At 43.6% G+C, this 15,183-nt stretch overlaps 1 protein-coding gene across 1 annotated transcript; it reads left to right on the forward strand.

Moving 5' to 3' along the window:
* The first annotated feature begins 2,529 nt into the window (after positions 1 to 2,529).
* On the forward strand, positions 2,530 to 4,648 carry kcne4 (potassium voltage-gated channel, Isk-related family, member 4). The gene is made up of 2 exons (XM_084951871.1): positions 2,530 to 2,627; positions 3,193 to 4,648. The coding sequence occupies exons 1-2, from the start codon at positions 2,605 to 2,607 to the stop codon at positions 3,755 to 3,757; spliced, it is 588 nt and encodes a 195-aa protein (XP_084807997.1). The 5' UTR covers positions 2,530 to 2,604; the 3' UTR covers positions 3,758 to 4,648.
* Positions 4,649 to 15,183: the final 10,535 nt, after the last annotated feature.

Consider the following 15,183-nt stretch of genomic DNA (forward strand, 5'->3'; position numbering starts at 1 on the left):
GTAAGTGCATTTTATTTCCGCTGTGGTCACCGAGTCTGACTAATTAAATTGAAAGTATTAAGCACTATCATTCTTTTGTAATGAGCACATTAGCCTTACTGGGTGTGGGGGTGATGCCTGTGTCACCAGACAACAGAGAAATGATGACATTTATTTGTGCCTGAACGTCAGCTACAGAGTGAAATCAGCCTCCACTGATTCAATAATGCTAATGGTTAATTGGAACTAAATTCAATTCAACCATTAATGCTCAGCAGTCATTGGAGTTTTGAGGAGTCACTTTGGAGTGTTTGCAAACTGATCCTTGGCTGTGTCTGGTGAAATCTCCTTTGGATGCCACGTTTTAAAACAAATGAAGGCGCCCTTGAAATTAAATGACAGAAACAGTCAGCAGGTCAGTCACATTACATGGAAGATAAAACTGCAAGGGGACCTTCATGATCTTTAACATCTATGTTAGCTTTGCTTTCTGGAGGGTCAGGCCTTTTATCTGAGCCCTATTTATTTTTGTTACTTTGAACATAGTAATTTTAATAGAATTTTACAGAAAGGGAGCTAAGCAGAATGAACTCTACTGTGCGAAAGAGTCTCCCTCCATTTCTTCATGTTTTGCCTGATGTGCTTAGAATTTATTAAAAAAAAAAAAAAAAAAAAAAAAGGTCTTGAGCAAAAGTTCTCCAGCTTTCTGAGGGCCTTTCAAATTTTTTCGTTGGACATTGGCTGCTTTTCAATCACTTTCAGTTCAGTCCTTGTACCTTGCACCAATAAGGTAATTTCCAGAGCTGTTAGCTAAAAAAAAATCTGACACGTTGCTACATCACTGAACCAGTGTGGGATCCTCTTGGGATCAAGATGTCTGTCAAGAAGCCTTGACACTATTCCTGCTGATTACTCAAATAAATTACAGAAAGCTGAAGTTAGTTCAGGCTGTGTTGAAGAACTAAGGTGTTTTTCAACTGTACCATTGTTCTGTGTTGTACCAGCAGTTGTTATGAAATGGTTAAAATATCTGTAGAACTCAAAACTAGTTTTTGCTCCATGCCATAATCATGGTTATTTCTCGTATAAAGTTGCCCATTTGAACATCACGTTCTGTGCAGATTAACGTGCTTTTAGAGCTGGCCTCAAGTGGCCACTTGAAAAACTGTAATTTTTGGGCATTTTAGCAAAACCTTTCATTTTCAACCCCAGAGACTGAAGCTTTTAAATAACTTGGGAATCTCACATGAATCTGCAGCGCTTCTCTGCCTTATAACAACTCATAATAACCTAATGCTCTTGGCTCTCTTTGATACATGATACATAAAGTAGAGCTATTTCCTTTAAGTGGCTGGTGGAGACCAAAGAAGAGACCAAAGAGCCAGTCAGTATTAGAGTTACACTATCAAAATGATCAGATACAAAACTCCAAACTAACAGTTCTCTTGCTGCATACTGCAATAACTGCTGAAGGTGTAAAAATAGTGCTTTGCTAATACACTGATATTTTATACTTATAGTCTTCTTCCGCTACATAAAAACTGTTACTGCACTTGAGTATTAACTTTTTATTTATTTATTTACATATATGTTTAAGGTTACTCCTGGATTTTGAAGAGAACATTTGATATCTAAAACAACAGACAGAAAATGTGTTAGTCTTCTGAAGTGCATTTAGATTTCAACCCTCTATCAGTGGCTAAAATGGTTTTCCTTCTCAGCCTCTCTGATTATCTCATTTTAAACCAGGTCCAACAGGTGGAAATTATGCTAGAACAACAACAGAAGAACAGAACAAAGTCTGCAGCAGAACTTCTATGAGTTCCATGAGGTGAACCACTAGATTAAAATCAGTTAGCGGCTCCTTTAACAGCTAGGACACTAAAATACTTCTGATGGTAAGACTGTCATGCTAACAGCACTGATACACTTTTATTTAGGATGGATTTTGTGATTATTTTATTGTTACACTGATACTTCTGCTGGAGATTCAAAAGACCACCGTCAGACTAGAGTTCTCAGAATATTTGTCAGCACAGATATGTTGAAATGAAGTCCCTACATTATTCAAACACATCTTTAAAATTTTATCCATAGACTTCAGGCTCATTTGCAAGGAAATGGAAAACAGTTTTTGCCTCGGAATGGTCCAGAAGATTGATGGAAAAATAGAGTGGTCTGATAAGATATGGACTCTAATAGACTTTGACAGCAGAGAGTGTGAGCAGTGACTCCAGGATTAATTCACTTTTCATCAGCTGCTTCTAAACAGTTGCAGTCTAAAAGTATTTTTCCATTACGCCCTCCCAGGGGCCACTTTCTCCTGGACTCTGGAGATGTGATGTAATTCTTCATAAGATCTAAAGAACTCATGAGCATGTGGTAGTTTCATAAGAATCCTCCAGAGGTGTGAAGAATATTCAGAGATGTACTTTACTTCATTTTTTTTAAACACAAGATTCTCCCTCAAGGGTTCCATATACAGAGGGCTCATCTTACAATCAGTCCCCGTCATGTGACTCACGATGACGCTCCAGGGAAAGGGTATAAATAACTTCTAACTTTTAGTAGTTCTGACAAACTCCAGAAGAGCTGCAAGAAGACACAAGTGGTAAAAAGGTCCACATGAGACACCGCTCTTCAGTTTGGTGAGTTTACAAATCCTGACACTTTTCTTAATGTTTAGTTTGAGACTAAATCTGTTTTTGACTGCTGGTAACTTTTGCTCAACTTTGGGGAAATGCACAAAAACCTTAATTAAAATATAGTAAATGAGCAAAATTTTGAAAGCAAACAAACAAAAAACCCTTAAAACTATATTTTTAAGCAATCAGTGCATGAATAGAAGAGGGTAGCAATTAGCGTTTTCTAAATCGCCTATAGCTGTGAATGATTATCAGTCTCTCAGTGTTGGCCCCGGTTCAGACCGGCGACCTGTATCGGTACCTCGCCTCTTGCCCCAGGACACTGGAGTTAAAAAAAAAAGAGACAGAAAAGGATAGATAGATTTATTTTTTTTTAACAGTTACATATGTTAAAGAAGGAGATATACTCGTGAAAAATATTTTAATTGTAAAATTTTAAAAACTATTTATGGTGGGGGGCACTCTTTAGAAACTTTGCCTTGTGCGTAAAACGCGCGCGTATGGCGTGCGTCAAGTGTACAGAAAGTCTTATATTTATGGATGGAAATCTTTTTTTTTTTTTTTTTAGGTCCCCTATACAAAAGTTGCACTTAAAAATGGAGCACTCGGAAAACTCCACAGCTTCACCAAAACGCCTCGTCCTGCACGCGCAGAGCACCGGAGAAGACAAAAGCGACGGGAACGCGTACCTCTACATACTGATAGTCATGTCTTTCTACGGAGTCTTCCTCTGTGGTATAATGCTAGGCTACTTCCGCTCCAAGAGGAGGGAGAAAAGGAGGGTGAACATATTCACGCGCCTGGTGCACGAGGAGGAACAGCGGGAGTGGGGTGCACTGCCAAAGAAGCACAGCCTGAGCTGCCCCGCTGCGGCCTCGGGACTGCGCTCGATGCAGGTGTCCCTGCCTTTCTACAACAACCACGGCGGCCACTTTGGGAATCTTCATTATGAAAGCGCGCTGGCGTGCGTGCTGTGCACGGAGCAGAGCAGCATCAGTTCCCTGTGCTCCTCCGCGGACACGCGCCTCACCATAGAAGAGGAGTCCGACAGCGGCACGGCGGAGGGACCGGCGGAAGGACCGGAGGAGAGCGCGAAGCCAGGAACCGAGAACAGCGGGGATGATTCAGGCTGAACCTCCCCCATTCCAAAAGAGAAGAAACACCACCATGAGAGAAGATCAGGATGTCCTCTGACGTCTTACTATCAGAGGAGCCTTAAACAGCCCAACATCAACTTCTCAAGCCACCATTATTCATGATATGAGTTCCATGAAGGGACTGGGAACTGTCAAAGAAGTCTGAGTGTGAAATGTTTTAGATTTTGCTCTCAGATCACTTAGGGTGTCACGGCTATGAGTGAGTGCCCAGCGGCAGCATGAACCCACACACAGACACCACGTTAGGCCACATATTTAAATGTATATCTGCTTTTATTTAAAACTACAAGCTGAGATTCAGATGTCATTATACATGTTATATGTTGGAAGAACTTCCAAGTGGTGAATTCTGTTCATGTCAAACTCAGATATCCTCAATACAAGTAAATCAGAGTATTTGCTCATATATTCTATGATTTTACTGTATATTCATGATTTTTTTTTCTTCACTTTGTGGTGACGCCTCCCTGCTGGAGCTCCCCACCCTCTCTTCTGACGCCACACTGAGCTCCACTGCACTGGTTTGGGCTGATGACTCACCCTGCTGCAGGGGGATGAGTGGAAGACAGATGACTTTTCTTGTGGGGAAAATATTTTGTCTGAAACTGAACCTGGCTTCTTTCTGGCCCACCCAACCCTAAGTTTGGGGGGGGGGGGGTTTGTTTTTTAAGTATACCTGGAACCCACTTGAAAAATAGTGTAAGCTCTGATGTAATTGTAGCTTTGTACACAATCTTTGTGTTAGGTTTACTTGATGACACCACTGCACTGTACATATGGTTTGCATTTGTCACACTGTAAGGCTTAATTTAAAATTGAATCTTTGTAGTGGTACAGAAAGAATAAATGCTTTTGAACCCAACACAAGCTTCAGGTCTTTTTTTCTTGCACTCTAATGATTCACCAATGGAGGGCAGTGTTGTAGTTGTTGCACCTAACAAATAAGGATGATGGAGATGAAATGAGGAGAAATACTCACTATTTTTAGAAAGCCTTGATTAATATTAGAATAATGCAAAATAGGGCTGATAATAAGTGTATCGTTGCCTCTGAAGCTCATCTCCTTTGCACATATCCTTAGTTAAACCTCCACAGTTCTGAAAAAAACACAGCAGGGGTTATCACAGTAAACACAATTCTGCTTCTTAGTTCAAATACAGACCATGCCCAAACCTTTGCCGTCAGCTAACTAACAAGCCTTAATCTATTTGTTTCCTTATTTATTGTTAATATTTTTTTATTGTTGTGGGGGTTTAAGGTCATAGCAGACCACCTGAGGGATCACAGACAGCATCTGTAGACCCATCAGCCTCCATTATCGTGTGGTGATTTGACACGGAGCACTAGCAGACAGCAGCAATGATTCACCAAGGTTTTCCTCTGAAGGGGAAAAGATGTCAAGTTTTTAGTTCACTCTTATGTGAGTGTGTATGTGTGTGTGTCTTTTTTTTCCTTCACCGCATCATCAACCCTGTCCACCAGCATAACACACGCACACAAACATGGGCTATCAGCAGCGCTGCAGGCTCACAGCTGCAATGACAACTCATCACACCAACATTAGCACCAACAAAGGCCACGGGGAATACAAGTAAAGACTTTATGACGTATATGTATTGACACTGTATCAGCCCTGATAGGCCCACAAGGTGTCTGGCAAGGGTCTGGGTCTGTCTTCTTTGTTTATCAGGCATGCTCAATTTAACACCATTGTAAATACATTTCAGTGAACTGAAAGGCAGGAAGTCAGCTACACTAAATATTTGGTTTTATGGATTTATGAGTTTTTATGGTCTTCAGCCTCATCCCGGGAGATTAGACATTTAGTTCTTATCAAGAGAAGTACCCACTCCCCTGAAAGTTCTCATGTGAATCAAAGCAGACCCAATGCAAATGTCAGTGTGATCCAAGTTTATTACCAAAATAAAAACTGAAACACTTGACTTCATAAGTATTCAGCACCACCAACACTGTTTAGTGAATGCTTATGCTTGGGACCTAAACATGATATTTAGACTACTGGCACAGAGCCTTGAGCTTTTGCTTTGACCTTCTTTTATAAAATTTTTAAATTTTATTAAATTATTTTTGTCTAGCACAGTAATTGGTATTTAGCCATAGTATCAGCACAAATAAAGCCCATATGGATGATTAACACTTTCAATGTCTCCTCAACATTGAACAGCTTGATTCTCATAAGAAATTTATGCTTGCTTGAGGATGTAGATATGCTTATAGCTACCTGTATTATATACTTTATGCTAAACATACAATAACAAACATCAGGGTTTTTTTGTTTTTGGGGTTTTTAGTTTTTTTGCATTTTCACTATGTCCAAGTTAGCATGCTGACTTAGCTCAGTATGCTAACTTGGCTCAGCTCAGTTGTTAGTCTCATATTAGCATGATATTTTAGCATTTATCTCAAAGCACCACTGTGGCTTACCTCAGCAGCTAGCTTGGCTGTGTACAGTGTACTCTTTCTATCTTTTATTCACAATTTAACTGGACTTAAAGAAAGACTCTGACCCATAGCACACCTAAATTCACTTGTGCTGTCATATGGCTTCAAAAGTCTAGGCAGGCTTATTATTTAAATGACTTGACTTTAGGGTAACTCACCTGGAAAGTGGAAACCTTTGGTGCATTGGAATGGTGACATGAAGACATAGGTATGGGAAAGTCTGGTGTCGGGGGTAATTAGCACAGAACATTGAGGTTTTGCAGACGTGACACGTGACCACTAAGCAGTTGACATTAAGTTGTCCACCATTTTGAAGTGACAATCCTAATAATGATGTAATCTCAAGGGAATAAAGCCTCAGTGACACGGACCTAGTTACTCTCTGAATCATACTGAAACTAAAAAGTGTCACACAGAATTGAAATGGAAGAGTGGCCTTGGGAGGCCAAATGCATTGCAACTTAAGAAAACACCAGCAAATAGAAAAACACTACAAAAGCACACAAAACACAGCAGAAGTAGGAAAAGCACCATGAAAGCTAACAAAATACAAAGGAAGTGATTGAGAGCTGCAGTAAACGACTAACAGCAAACGTATCTACAGTATTATATGAATAATGTGAATACAGCACACATTACCTTCCATCTTTTTTTCCCCTCACAACACTGACTAATCCTCCTCTGTAAAAGTGTGGCTCAATCCTTTGCATGTTTTGTTTTCTGCCACTTCCACAGCTGTTCCATCATGTTATTGTCTCACTTCTTCCATTTTTGTGTGTATTTGTGCAGCATTTGCTGGTGTTTTGTTAAGTTGCTGTGCGTTTGGTCTCTCAGGGCCATCATAAAATTGAGGCATGTACCTTCAACCTTTGAATTAGCAGCCAAGAATTCTCCATTTCCAGTCTGCATCATACTTTCTTAAATTGTGCTACCTCTGAGCTTGTAGTTATAGCAAGTGCTTGCAGACAACTATGAAAAAAAGAATTCTATTAAAAACTACCAACACCAACAGGTCCAGTTTGGGTTAGTCCAATTTGCGCCATTGAGGCCTGGCAGTAAACAAATGGTTACAGCTGTGTCCACACACTGTAAAATCTAAATTTAAGCCTTCTCAGTATCCAAATGAAGCCATCCAGGTCAAATAGATTTTTTTTGTACGAGGGCCTAAATATGAGTCTCTGAGATATGACTCTTTAGGCTGTTGTAGTCAGGCCCCAGTGCCCATTCCATGCATTAACATTAAAGGGCTCTTTTCTGGTGATCAATTACCAAAAAAAGAAAAGAAACTGTATTATTATATTACTATAGACATTCCTAGTGGAGGAGTTGCTAATACGCGTTACTATCATTGTAAGCGTACGAAGGTCATCTTTTCAGAACGCAACACATTTAAATAATGCTATGAGAAGAAGAGCAAAAGTGTGATTGAGGAGCCTTTGTGCACGTCTCTGTTTCTGTGTGTCTTCCTTACCTCCAGACACTCTGACACGGATGCAGACTTGTTGAAGCGTTCAAAATCGCATTTCCGACATAAACACCCACATGAATTATTGATGTACAGCCAACCCACAGCCACACATTCGACCGTTCATTTATTATCAACCAGGAAGTCAAAGAGGGTGCACTGCTGTGTCTCTGGGAAACATATCTGCAAATTGCCTTTGTCCTATTTCACAATCTAAGAACGTCTGTGTGAGTGTGTGAGAGACATAGTGGGGCAGGAAAGCAAGAGAACAAGGGAGTGTAACAAGGGCAAGAATAAGAAGCAGATGTGATGCATGGAGCTTCTCCTGCACTGTGAAGCAGGATGTGTGTCATTAGTGTCCCCCTGTGGGAGTCGATGGTGGAGCTTGCATCCTGCCTTCGGCCTCTTTTACACACACACATATACACATACAAACAGACACACACAAACGCACACCACCATCACTACCAACCACCAACATAGTCTCTCCCCTTTTCCATCCTCGTCCTCTTCCTTTTGTTCTCTCTTTTCTCATCTCATTAAGTGTAACATGGAGATTTCAACAGAATGAAGCCTTTCTAATGTGCATTTATGTAACAGGTCCACTTACAGGCACATTCAGATTTCCTATAAATATAATTAGCATTAGTGTTGTAAGTGGCTGGATTAGCAGAAGTATTTGAATTGTGCTGTATGTCTGAATAAATGTTTTACATCGCCTTACAGGTAGCAGCTAATTTTTCGTGCATCAAGAGACAATGTATACTAACTAAGCCATAGGTAGTTATTAGCTGCATAAGCCCCCCCTGCAACTCTTCTTAGGTCCACAGAGAGAGTGGGCTGGGGTTACTCGTAGCACCATTAAGGTGATTTCATGCAGTGCGCTGATCAGTGTGCAATGTGACGACTGCCCAGAGAAATGCCATCCAGTCAGCAACAGCAGACAGGAACAGCACAGTGGAGGAATGGCTGATAGCATGTGTCTGAATTGAAAAAAACTACAACATGTTACATTTTGTATCAAGACCACATGATGAAAAACCTTTCTTGTAAACAGATTTCATCAAAGTACAGACATCAGTTGCATGTTTGTAACCTGCTGTAAGTACAGGTTAGATCTGTTATCCATCTGCTGAAGGTCTTGAGATAATGTGGAAACAAGGCAGAGACACAACACATCCTGGTGGAAATTTTAAAGGCACTCAGTTTCGCACTTTGCTCTGCAGCTCCCTCAAATAACACGTCTAACCCAGCAGTGAGTCCTGTGTAAATGCACCTTTATCAACCCAATTTCCACCAGGAGCTGTTTTTTTTTTAGCAAAACACCTCTAAAAATAGTCACGGAAACAGCTCAAAGTTAGACACCAGCAAGGTAAAAACTAGTCAATGGAATTATTTAGAACTTGCATTTGTCAGGTCCCTCTCCGTGAATTGCTACCTTATCGTGGTGGAGGGGTTTGTGTGTCCCAGGGATCCCAGGGGCTATGTTGTCCAGGGGCTTTTTGCCCCCTGGTAGGGTCTCCCATGGCAAATTGGCCCTGAGTGAGGGACCAGACAAAGAGCGATTCAGAAGACCCTTATGAGGAAAACATCGAGGGAACAGTTTACCCAGCCCGGGATAGCGTTACCGGGGCCACGCCTTGGAGCCAAGCCTGGGGAGGGTGCCCGAGGGCGAGCGTCTGGTGGCTGGGCCTTAGTACATGGGGCCCGGCCGGGCACAGCCCTAAAAGGGGACATGGGCCCATCCTCCCGCAGGTCCACCACCTGCAGGAGGCACCGTAGGGTTTGGGTGCATTGAGTGCCGGGCGGCAGCCAGAAGCGGAGGCCCTGGCAGACTGATCACCGGCTACCAAGACTGGCAATTGGGACATGCAATGTCACCTCTCTGGTGGGGAAGGAGCCTGAGTTAGTGCGTGAGGTTGAGAGGTACCGGCTAGATATAGTCGGGCTCACCTCTACGCATGGCTTGGGCTCTGGAACCAGTCTCCTGGAGAGGGGCTGGACTCTGTCTCAGTCTGGAGTTGCCCCTGGTGAAAGGCGGCGAACTGAGGTGGGTATTCTAATATCCCCTCAGCTTGCTGCCTGTACGTTGGGGTTCTTCCCGGTGGATGAGAGGGTTTGCTCCCTGCGCCTTAGGGTCAGGAAAACGGGTCCTGACTGTCATCTGCGCTTGTGGGCCGAGTGGCAGTTCAGAGTACCCAGCCTTCTTAGAGTACCTGGGTGGGGTGCTGGAAGGTGCTCCACCTGGAGAGTCTGTCGTCCTACTGGGAATTGGATCAGGTGGCAGGGGAGGACGCTGGACAGACCTGGTGCACCTAAACATGTAGTGAGGGTGTGCTGGGAAGGCCTAGAGGCCCCAGTCAGTGAGATCTTCAATGCACATCTCCGGCAGAGCTTCAACGGCATTCCGAGGGAGACTGGGGACATTGAGTCCGAATGGACCATGTTCAGCATCTCCATTGCCGAAGCTGCTGCACTGAGCTGTAGCCGCAAGGTGGTTGGTGCCTGTCGTGGTGATTATCCCCGAACCAAATGGTGGACACCAGAGGGGAAGGGAGCCATCAGGCTGAAGAAGGAGTCCTATCGGGCTTGGTTAGCCTGTGGGACTTCGGAGGCAGCTGACAGGTACCGACAGGCCAAGCGGAATGCGGTTCGGGCAGTGGCTAAAGCAAAAACTCGGATGTGGGAGGAGTTTGGTGAGGCCATGGAAAAAGACTTTCGGACTGCCTCAAAGAGATTCTGGCAAACACGTCTTCCGAGGAGGAAACAGAGTCTGGGGATGAGGGGGATGACCCGCCAATTTCCGGGGGCGAGGTCACTGAGGCAGTTAAACAGCTGTGGCAGAGCCCCTGGTGTGGATGAGGCCCACCCCAAGTTCCTGAAGGCTCTGGATGTTGTAGGGCTGTCCTGGTTGACACGCCTCTACAATGTTGTGTGGAAATCAGGGGCAGTACCCCTGGACTGGCAGGCTGGGGTGGTGGTCCACATCTTTAAGAAGAGGGACCGGAGGGTGTGTTCCAACTACAGGGGGATCACACTCCTCAGCCTCCCTGGGAAAGTCTATGCCAGGGTGCTGGAAAGGAGAGTTTGTCCGTTAGTCGAACCTCAGATACAGGAGGAACAATGCGGTTTTCATCCTGGTCGCGGAACACTGGACCAGCTTTTTATCCTCTCAAGGATACTTGAGGGCGCATGGGAGTTTGCCCAACCAGTCTACATGTGTTTTGTGGACTTGGAGAAGGCATTCGACCGTGTCACTCGGGGTGTCCTGTGGGAGGTGCTACAGGAGTATGGGGTATCTGGCCCATTGCTACGGGCCATTCGATCCCTATACAACCGTTGCAAGAGCTTGGTTCTCATTGCCGGCAATAAGTCGGACTCGTTCCCGGTGGGTGATGGGCTCCGCCAGGGCTGCCCTTTGTCACATATTCTGTTCATAATTTTTATGGACAGGATTTCTAGGCGCAGCCAAGTGGCAGAGGGCTTTCACTTCGGTGGCCTCAGAATCTCATCTCTGCTTTTTGCGGATGATGTGGTTCTGTTGGCTTCATCAGGTGATGGCCTCCAGCTCGCAGTGGAACGGTTTGCAACCAAGTGTGAAGCAGCGGGAATGAGGATCAGCACCTCCAAATCTGAGGCCATGGTTCTCAGCCGGAAAAGGGTGGAGTGCCCACTCCGGGTCAGGGATGAGTTCCTGCCCCAAGTGGAGAAGTTCAAGTATCTCGGGGTCTTGTTCACGAGTGATGGGAGAAGGGAGCCGGAGATCGACAGACGGATTGGTGCTGCGGCCGCAGTGATGCGGACGCTGCACAGGTTCGTCTAGGTGAAGGTAAATTGGTAAATTGAAAGCGAAGCTCTCAATTTACCAGTCGATCTACATCCCTACCCTCACCTATGGCCACGAGCTGTGGGTAGTGACCGAAAGAACGAGATCGCGGATACAAATGGCGGAAATGAACTTCCTCCGAAGGGTGGCTGGCCTCTCCCTTAGAGATAGGGTGAGAAGTTCAGCCATCCGGGAGGGGTCAGAGTAGAGCCGCTGCTCCTCCGCATCGAAAGGAGCCAGCTGAGGTGGTTCGGGCATCTGACAGGGATTCCTCCTTGGCGCCTCCTGGGTGAGGTGTTCTGGGCATGTCCCACCAGGAGGAGGCCCCAGGGCAGACCCAGGACACCCTGGAGAGATTATATCTCTCGGCTGGCCTGGGAACACCTTGGTGTTCCCCCGGATAAGCTAGAGGAGGTGGCTGGGGAGAGGGAGGTCTGGGCTTCTCTGCTCAGGCTGCTGCCCCCGCGACCCTCCCCAGATAAAGCGGAAGAAAATGGATGGATGGATGGATGGATTTGTCAGGTCATCAGAAATATGAAACTCTTTATCATGCTAATGGTCTTTTTTATCTAGTGGAAAGCAAATCTTGTAAAAATACTGAAGGTTTAAAGCTGCTATAGTCAATGGTAGTATATTAACAAAGAATCAAATTATTGTGTATAGTGTGAAAAGTGCCCACAACCTTGAACCCACAGAGAACAAACACCTTTCTTAAATGTTTAAAGTGAGAAGAGAGTGTACCACATGATCAAATATTCCCTTTGGAATATTTGATCATGTGGATGCTGGAGTAAAATATTGAGCTGGCATCCATCAGAGTCCCAATTACAATACTCTTTATGTTACTGATGCTCTCTTATGAATATGAATAGGAAGCTAATCTTTTTTCACCTCACGAGGATGTCAGGCGTCGGAGCTCTGTCTCCTTACGTGGCATTTCAGTATGCCACTCTAATCCACACTGTATGAACTGTTCTCACAGCCTCTTGCAGACTAATAACACGAGGATGGAAATGTACTCAGACTCTTCTGATGAACCACAACTTTCTTTGGAGTTCTTGTATCCAAAGAAAGACCATTAGTGCCTAATCTTAGAAAGCTTCTCAGCATATTGCCTTGTGTTTTGAAGTTATTCTCCTGGGCAGACCGTAATAATACTATCTTTCTCACAGTCACTAAACCAGTGAGCTCTCAGGTCATACTGAGAGGTGTTCTTCTGTAGTGTTTCCAGCAGCACAGTAAAAATAATTGATTGTGTGCTAACTTCCTTCTCTTTTAGTTCTTGTAAACGGGCTCTTATCCACTGAAAGTACTCACACACCTGTCAGCTCACTCAAAAGAGAAAGCTAGAGTGTTGTGTGATTTTGCATGTTAAATGTGTTTCTTTCTCTCAGACTGTGGATAGTCATGTTTTCCTTTTGACAAACATTAGTCTGGAGTCAACCTTTTATCTAATAAGTGTTACTATGGAAACCTAAGCCAAAAGGCTAATTTGCGTCTGTCTTCCTGGTCTGGAGGGACACCGGTACTAGTCAAGAATGAGAAGAGACTGTAAAGTACAAAATAAATGAAAACACAGCTAATCAAGCATGTTAATGACAATTATTTTCATAATACAGAGTTTGTATATTCATTCAGTATATTAAGCTGGAGGAGAATCAGTGTCCATGCTATTGTAGACTTGGACCATCAATAAACACCAATCAGGCTTAACATTATGAGCACTGACAGGTGAAGTGAATAGCACTCCATGAAGGTACCTGTTAGCAGTGTTGGGGAGTAATGGAATACATGTACCAGTGTTACGTATTTAAAATACAAAATATGAGTAACTGTTAGAATACAGTTACTTTGTTGAAAACAATGGATTAAACGGCGATCTTTTCCTGTTTTATATGTTAGGCTATCCCCTCTCTATCCCCTCTCTAATTTTTGTAAATCTACGCATTCGCCCAAACACAAACAAAACACGAAATAATAGGCACTAATGTAAGTGTACTGTTAATGTTGGTGGTGTCAGTTACACAATGGACCCAAAGCCAGCACAACAGAGCCAACAGTGCACGGGCAGGAATGCATTTCTTACTTGGAAATTCCGACACCATTTCATATTTAAAGAAGAAAGGGATTGGCAAAATGTGACCACTCAATGCAAACTCTGTTTGCTAGCAACCAAGCTGCTCATAGCGTCAGAAGGCTCCACCTCCAACCTAAAGAAACATCTGGAACAAAGTTCTTTTTAAAAAAAACTAATGTTAGTCTACGGCAACTACCTTGTGATAGTTGTGGTAGCTACCTGGGTTATGTGCCACTTCAGAATCTTGGATGTACTATTGCTGTGTGATTTATTATGATTGCTGAAGGCTACTCGCCACCAAGCTAGCATTGTTACAACCTGCTTGCTGCAAATAATCATGTGCACTTCTGAAAGCAGTCTATGAACTAACCTCAGCTAATACCAGCTAAAAATTTTAGCTCTGTGGCAAGTAGTCTTCAGTAATAGTAATAAATCACACAGCAATAGTACATTCATGTAGTTGTAAAAAGCATGGCAGTATAATAAGTAATCCAAAGTATTCAGAATATGTTACTCACATTGAGTAACTTAACGTAATATGTTACAAACTACATTTTGGGGCATGTATTCTGTAATCTGTAGTGGAATACATTTTAAAAGTAACCTTCCAAACACTGCCAAACATTGAAAGAAGAACCACAGTAAGCTGTATCCAATCAGTGTCATGGTCCCAGGACTTCTGAACTGATGTTTTGAGTTTTGACATTCTGTTCATTTGTATTCTTAAGATCTCTAGGTCTGTCTGTCTCTGTGTGTTAACCCTTGGCCGACTGGTGACCTGTCCAGGGTGTAGCTTGCCTTTTGCTTTGTGAGAGCTAGGATAGGCTTCAGTCCCAGCACAACCTGGGACTGGATAAGTGGAAGAAGATTTGTGGTCTCTCCTAAAGAAAACAAATACACCAGAAATATGTAATGTCTCCCTCAGACCATGTCACCCAGTGCACAAGCTGTTGCTCTTCTAAAAGAGCCTGACTCATGTAAAAGTCTGGGGGTGTACGGACATAGTCACACGTGACACATCGAGCCAGGCACAGTGAAGTCCTTACCCAGTTCTGAAAATACTTGGTCACGGCTTTGTTAGTGCTGTGTGTATGAAGCTTCATTAAGTCAGTGGGAGGTGTTGCGCCTTCCTGCCAGTTTTGCCTGGATCACTACTAATGAGCACAGTCATGGTTCACTGACAAGGTGTAGAAAAGATACATTTTGCTTTATTTTTCAAAAGCGGCTCCATGTAATCGCACACTGCAGGCTGCCTCAAACAGCAGCGGCAGAAGAAGAAGTTGCTTTCTGCTGGCTGTTTAAACACACCTGTCTAATAAGAGGCAAATTAAGGCACTATTGTTAATTATGCAGTCAAAGAGCTAGCCCCTATAGGCTTGTTACCATGACAACCACACACCAATGCCAGTATCTCCATTATTATCTTCTTGAAAGCTGTGCTCCGTCACAACTGCTTGTGAGCGTGTTACTGCCTGTTTTGGTGTGTCTCCACTAAAACCAAGAGTCAGAGGACTTTACTGCAGTGGATACTGTGCTGATAGCATACAGCATGGGGGAGCTCTGATGCCTCT

Source organism: Perissodus microlepis, chromosome 14 (assembly GCF_051167445.1).
Source record: "Perissodus microlepis isolate ML-2025 ecotype Zambia chromosome 14, ASM5116744v1, whole genome shotgun sequence".
Classification (NCBI taxonomy): domain Eukaryota; kingdom Metazoa; phylum Chordata; class Actinopteri; order Cichliformes; family Cichlidae; genus Perissodus; species Perissodus microlepis.